We start from the raw sequence: 7,403 nt of genomic DNA on the forward strand, positions 1-7,403 counted from the left end.
TTCATACCTGTATCTCAAGTTTATATCGGCATTTTAGCCGATTAATTACGATGTCAGATAGATGGATCTAGCAGTACCTGGATCTAAAGATACGTGGGTTTATAGGAAACTGTTGGTTGATCTATCGGAACGTAAATTTAACGAGACGTAAATCTATTGAGACGTGTATGTATAGAGACGTATCTATCCACTAGGAACTACTCGGATGTCTCCGCACTCGACAATAACCTCGGACGTAATACGGAGGCAGCCATATTTGATTGTTGATTGTTGGGAAGGAACTACTTTCAACCTCGCGCTAATTTAAACCTAATTCTTTCAACGCCTGTATCTATTTATCTTTTAAATCAAAGTCAATCTTAGTGCATTGTTTGGCAAACTGTAAAGCATCATAAAAATCAGGGGTATTGACAGCCATCTTTATGAGCGTAATGATCGATTGAGTGAGAAGGCATTTCCGGCGGACAAAATGCATGGATTTGGTGCATATTTCTCCGCCTATCACATCCGAGGTTAGTATGGAGCTTGCGGAATAAGCCGAGGATTGCCGATTGGTATCTATCGGGACGAATATTTTAATGGGACGTTTATCTATATGGCGGACCCCGAAGAATCTACTTGAATAAATTCACTTTGAGACTAAGAGTCCCTGTTTCAATATCGTTCTTGCCTGCAATTGGTTTTATCAGGTAATTTTCAAAAAAATTCAGGACTGGCTACTTTTGGTCAGAGCTGGATACTTTTCAAGTTGCCAGCTGGCTGTCCGGCTTCAAATTTATACGAATTTCATACCCTGCAACTTGATGTCATTTTTTGTGCTTAAGTTTTGGCTGAGATGTGGCAATTGTAGCAACGTACCCTAAATATCTGTCTTCTCCATCTTCTACTGACCTCTATGATCATTTGTCACCTGAATTACATAATAATGTACAGAATACCCTGTGGGAGCAGACGGCTAGCTCGCATGGCGGTTATTTAGGAAATTATTAGACTTGGCCTCGTTTTCAAAGAGGGGAGGGGGGCGCAGCTCCAAGAGAAAGTAGCCCAGAGACCGGTAAGATGTAGAATACGTGTTTATACAATGGCCTTTCGAGTTTTATACTAATAAACTTAACGAGACGATAAAGTATATAATTATGTAACATTTTATACACCAAAGGAATATCTGTGCATCGATTTCAATGAATGTTCTCTTATAGTTACTGGCGAGTAGCAAAATTGGTACTAGAAGTTGTGAAAGATACAACATTGTAAACTAACCATAGGCATGTTTTAAAATATATATGAATCTTAAATTTGGCTTTAAACATGTTTACTTTTTCCTGCGGGGTGTGGGTGTGTGTGCAAATGTATTGTATCAATTTTGAGAAAAAAAAACATTAACCCAAAATAAGTTTTATTGCGCCATTGGTTTGGCATTTTGGGTGGAATAGTGTCATAAAAATGGCAATTTATAAACACAGATGAATAATATGTGTGTTTGCATGTCTTGTCAGTAAGTGATAGCCAAATAATCATTTAAGGGACTGTTGGTATTGACCATTATGGAATTGTTTTTGCCAGCAAAACTTTGGTTTTTAGTCTGGTTAGGGTGAACCAACCTTAATGCTCTTGAGGATATGGCAGCTAGCATCTGTGTTTTGTTATCATACCTTTATTTTCCATTTGTGTATTGCAAATTTAAACTTTGAAGGTGCTGAAGGTCCAGAGGACCTGCACTTCATGTACCAGAAATAAATCTACAGGTCCTTATTCTGTGGAGGTCCTTCAGTCGCTTCTTACATATGATTAATTTCTCTCTCTCTTTCTCTTTCTCTCCTTTAGTCGATGTTTATATATGATTCATCTCTCTCTCACTCTCTCTCTCTCTCTCACACACACACACACACACACACATACACACACACATACACACACCTGCAAATGCATCACTTTTAAGTTAATTTGTGCCGGCCTTTAAAAGGAAATTACAGTTGTTTCACAAAAATAAAGAACATATAGTAAACACTCAATCTTTTTGATGGGCAAAAATTATCAAACATTCAGGTACATCATTTCATAAGTACAATACTTATTCTTTATAGCATTTGTGGTGCTTTTACTGCATAGAATATAACTATATAGTAGTATGTTTCTAATTTTGTTTGTACTTTTACTGAATAGAATATAACTATATAGAAGTATGTTTATAATTTTGTTTGTACCATCCCATAGGAATGATCTGATTTTTAGAAATTATGACTTGGAAAATACTGAATACAATATTTGTAAAAATCACAACTTTTTCATATGGAAAAGATCAAGTAAATGTAATTACTATATAATGGGAAGATGAAGATCATCTGTAAAACTCATCTTTTAAAATGTATAATTATTGTACATTAAATGAAACAGAACCTTCAATGATTAGGGCATGATAGTGGGTACACCACAATTTGTGGTTCCCTGACTTGCATGCGTTTTCTAACATTTTCAGGCCTTGATTCAAATTGGGTTTTTAATTGAATGATCGGTGTGCAACTTTGCCCAAAATTCAATTCCAGATAAACTTTGTTTATCAATACTGTCATGAATTAAGTATAAATAGTGCAGTTTAAGGTAAATGGTGCTGTTTAAGTTTACCTATTACAAATATTGCTATCTATTATTATTAATTTCAGTGTGTATGTGTGTGAGCGTGCAATAAATGTAGTAAGAAATTTTTTAGAGATATTCTATTGAAAACTCTATTAATTCCTTTTAGGCTTGAATAGAATGTATAGGACCAGGATTAATCCTTTTGCCATGCCTTCACCTGCAATTATCATAACAAAAGCACCCATCATTGCCAAATGCTGTGTGGCAATGACCACTATCACAACCTCTGCAATACTTCTAAGAGATGAAAAAATATGTTCTTGAGCTGTGCTCTTGCTAATATTAATATTTATTAGTTATCAGTATATAGAAATGCAGTTTGTGTAATCATTTTAGGCTTTAACCACATGAAGTTAGTTAAAGTGTAAGAGGTATATGCAACTTAACAATGTATTGTTTTATTTTTAATGTGCAAGTTTTTATATATATATATATATATATATATATATATATATATATATATATATATATATATATATATATATATATGTTGTTTACAGGCAAAATCTACTTATAAAAAATAAAACAAGTTTATTCAAATGCAAATAGGGATTGTCAGGGTGCAAGTCACATCTTGGTCCTTGTAGCTGTTGACTCTCAGGGTGCAAGTCCTGGTCCTTATAGCTGTTGATTTTCAGGGTGCAAGTCTTGGTCCTTGTAGCTGTTGATTTTCAGGGTGAAAGTTTTGGTCCTTGTAATACATGTATATCTCGCCTCTCACATGCTTCCCCATGCTCTTATCACAACTGTATTATTATAAAATTAATGGGTCAGATGTATCATTTAACTTCAAAGGAGATGGTCAGACAGTGGTCTCTCTGTTAGTATAGCCAGACGTCTCCGACCATGCTCTTTAATTATAATTTAATCATAAGTCATCCTCCTACCTGTAATTTAGTTCATTGTTAATTGTTCTTTGTTCAAATAGGCTATATAACCTGTGTGTATTCTCTGAGAAGGGAAGACTGGACGTGGCCACACCAGACAGCTGAACAAGCTGACTGGAGGTCCCAGCTCTCAACCAGGAATAAACCGGACTTTGTGGAAATATATTCTAAGTCTTGCTTATTTATTCTTGGACCATGTCGCGGTGGATCTGATCCCCAAACCCGCCGTGATAACTGTTGGAGAACCTGTGGGCATTTCAACTTCCCCAGTACCTCACAGAACAAAGATGGAAAGACTTGGGAGACAAAATATCTTACCAGCAGATATTTTTAATATTCTACTGGAAGTCGACCAAGTACCATCAATGTACAGCGTGAGTAAGGTGGGTGAAGAACTATTCATTACCCTGAAGTGGAAAACAGACCCAAGGACACCGAAAATGATGAGCAGTGAGGTCAACACCCTCTCAGCAATGAAAGTAGAGAAGAAAAAGACACCATCTAGAATAAGGAGATATAAACAGAGAAAACAAAAATGGCTGGAAGAGAGAGAAATGAGAAGGGCTGTTCCTTTATCTGAAGAAACCGTAGACACAAGTAAGTTACCTGTGACAGAAGAAAATAGTATTTCAAAAATCAATATCCGGACCGATTTACCATTCAAAGAGTGTGAAAATTTGGCTGATGTTATAGACTTATCTGCAACCTCCAAAACAGAACTGCAACTATTACAAGGTGAGTGCCATAAACTTACTAAAGAGGCCCAAAGGAAAGAATCACAGTTGGACCAGAACCTAAAAACCATGCAGAGTTTGGAAAGCACAATTTCAAAAAGAGAATCGAGGATAAATATGTTAGAAGAAACAGTGTGCAAATCTGAAGAAGATCTGAAAAGATTCAGCAATGTTATAATAAATCATGGACTTGGCACCCTTGTGATAGACAACACCTTGAAATTTAAAAAGGACAAAACAATAGATGACATCATACATATATATCTTATAACTTTCAACACTGCAAAGAACAATGCCAAACTATATTGTGAAATTTATGATGAAAATTAATTGTTGCAAAAGAAAATCCAAAAACTGAACAAAGAATTGGGGCACAAACAACGAGGAAATCACAGAAACTCTGATCAAAGAGGAAAAGGCAAAAGACATCTTTATAACAATTATTAAATCTTGGCTTGTTTAATGAGAAACTGATAAGTTCTTGTTTAAACCTGGTGTGGTCTCTCTCTTCTTAAATCTTCTCTTTTGACCTGTAGGCCTATTTTTTCTAGCTGGCTTTAGTTGAGAAGCTGGTCAAGCATTTATTTCTCCTATTCTCCACCTTCAGAGCCACACGGGTGAGAGCAGGGACATACTTAGTTAAACACTGTAATAACTTCTTACTCATATTTGTATTTTTAATTATATTGTTTGTCTATGCTCAACTTTTGCACTAAAATTTTGATATGTGTTGTATCTGTGTAAATTTAACTTGTTTCAGATAGACTAGTCTAAGAACTTATGTAATAATTTTTATGAAAATGTAAACTTACATTGTTCCATGAATATGACTGCTGTTATCTACAAAATGTTTTAGAGTGACATATTTTGTTTGAAAGGATAAGTAGATATGTTGGTGCTGAAGTAGTGTTTGTTGACAGGCGAATGTAAGGGCACGTACATGTAGCATACCGATAGAAGGGGCCGGGCAATGCAGAAAGAGGTTCAAGTCTGCAAGGCTACAATGTTGCTGCCTGCAACTGATCCTATAGGGAGACAGACACATTTTAAATTCATGTTGTAAGCGAAATATGTAATGCAGCACATGTAGTGAGTAAAGTGTAACATTTGCATATATATATGTAATCTTTGTTGCATTAAGTTCAGACTAAGTTCTACAAACTATGTTTGAGTACATGATACTGAATAAGATATATCATTTAAATATTGTTTAATTTTAAAATTTGAAGCACAAATTTTGCCAACCAAGGGAGATCTATCACAACTGTATTATTATAAAATTAATGGGTCAGATGTATCATTTATCATTTATGCTCTTTAATTATAATTTAATCATAAGTCATCCTCCTACCTGTAATTTAGTTCATTGTTAATTGTTCTTTGTTCAAATAGGCTATATAACTTGTATGTATTCTCTGAGAAGGGAAGACTGGACGTGGCCACACCAGACAGCTGAACAAGCTGACTGGAGGTCCCAGCTCTCAACCAGGAATAAACCAGACTTTGTGGAAATATATTCTAAGTCTTGCTTATTTATTCTTGGACAATGTCGCGGTGGATCTGATCCCCAAACCCGCCGTGATACTCTGGTCGAATGGAGCCCAGATTAAATTATGATTTTATACACATATTAAATATGCACATGCATGCACACATACTAACATATGCACACATACATACGAACAGTGTTGCTCAAGCAAGCTGGTCTTATACTACTAAATCTGGTCTTCATGAAAATAATTAATTTTTTGAATGAATAGACTTTGAATGAGTTTTCAATTCTGTATTTTTGCCCAAATCCTATTTGTACACAGATAGTTCTTATTCCATATTTTTGTCTTCAGGCGACATAAAAGACAGAAAGAGTGTGTCAGATGCTGAGAGCATTAAAGAAAGAGGTAAGATGGTATGCATCAATTTAACAGGCATTCATTTAACACACTTTAAAATTTTACCCACACAATAAGCAGACTCTCTTGCACAATCACTAAGTTAATTCACTGTTATCTGTTTTTATTGCATGTATATCTTTGAATATGTGATATCCTTATTGTGGACAAGTATGGTTTCTTTTTTTTCTTCAGTTGATGTTAAAAACATGACGGCTGCAACAGCAGACATGAAGGAGAGAGGTTACGGCAGCAGGGGCAATAGAATAGGGATCTATTTATTACACTGATGGAATGTGACTATGAATGTACACACGCACACACACGTGCATACACATTCCTTATGTTTTGCCAACACAGTTTGTGCTTTTTGTAAGTTTAAAATGATACTTGGCAAATTTGTTAACTTTAAACAATGGTAAATATTTTGATGCAGTTTCATACATGAAATAAGATGCACTGACTGCTTAGAAGGTTATTTATTATTGCATATTAGTAAGTAATACTGTGTCATATATTTCAGCTCCCAAGGACTGCTGCCAATCAAGGTGGAGGAGGATGTTACATCTTTTCACATCTTGCTTCAGATGCAGGCCAAGAACATAAATGGTTATTATTATCATTCATTATTAAATCTAATCATTTCAGACATTTAGAAATGAAAAAAAAAATACAGTATTTATAAAAGAACAGATTCATTTTACAGTCACAAGAAAGTCCTTTTCTTGTTTCCTTGATTTAATGACATCATAACAAAGTTAACTTAAAGAGTTTTGGAGGAAAACCTAGTCAAACAGCTGGTAAAACTGTACATGAAAGCAGTAATTATATGATAGCAGCCAGGAGCTGGTGGTTGTAGAGTTACTGTCAACATATTTTTACAACTAGTACATTTTAACTGAATTATATTTTAATATTTTCATCTCTCATTTTTCAGGGTCATCAGTGCACATCTATTATTAGCTCTGTGGCAGCCAGTTTGAACACTTCAGAATGTCATTTTCTTAAAATACCTTTCTTTTATTGCTACAATAAAATATTGATTATGTTATTAAATGGGTTTTGTCTCTCTTTCTTTCTTTTCTAAATAAAAGAGAAAAATTTCCTAAAAGGTTATTTGAATATTTATAAGTAACTAGCAATGTTGAAGGGAGGGACGCTTAAGGGGGTTGTTGTTTTCTGAAAAAGTGAATTTTCTTTACTCCTTCAGTTGATCCAACTTAGGATACGTCACAGTAATGGTACCATGATAAGTT

At 34.8% G+C, this 7,403-nt stretch overlaps 1 protein-coding gene across 3 annotated transcripts; it reads left to right on the forward strand.

Annotated features, from left to right (window-relative positions):
* The first annotated feature begins 3,349 nt into the window (after positions 1 to 3,349).
* LOC106152817 (uncharacterized) lies at positions 3,350 to 7,203 on the forward strand. Of its 3 annotated transcripts, none has more exons than XM_087017848.1 (5): positions 3,350 to 4,121; positions 6,103 to 6,156; positions 6,343 to 6,455; positions 6,671 to 6,756; positions 7,085 to 7,203. In XM_087017848.1, the coding sequence occupies exons 1-3, from the start codon at positions 3,812 to 3,814 to the stop codon at positions 6,435 to 6,437; spliced, it is 459 nt and encodes a 152-aa protein (XP_086873974.1). In that variant the 5' UTR covers positions 3,350 to 3,811; the 3' UTR covers positions 6,438 to 6,455; positions 6,671 to 6,756; positions 7,085 to 7,203. The 3 variants fall into 3 exon arrangements, with proteins under 3 accessions (XP_086873974.1, XP_086873973.1, XP_086873972.1); XM_087017847.1 differs by having other exon boundaries at positions 3,351 to 4,121; positions 6,343 to 6,519; XM_087017846.1 differs by having other exon boundaries at positions 3,351 to 4,121; positions 6,343 to 6,756.
* Positions 7,204 to 7,403: the final 200 nt, after the last annotated feature.

The sequence above is a fragment of the Lingula anatina genome, chromosome 7 (assembly GCF_051362555.1).
Source record: "Lingula anatina isolate TDL-2025a chromosome 7, LinAna3.0, whole genome shotgun sequence".
In the NCBI taxonomy this organism is placed as follows: domain Eukaryota; kingdom Metazoa; phylum Brachiopoda; class Lingulata; order Lingulida; family Lingulidae; genus Lingula; species Lingula anatina.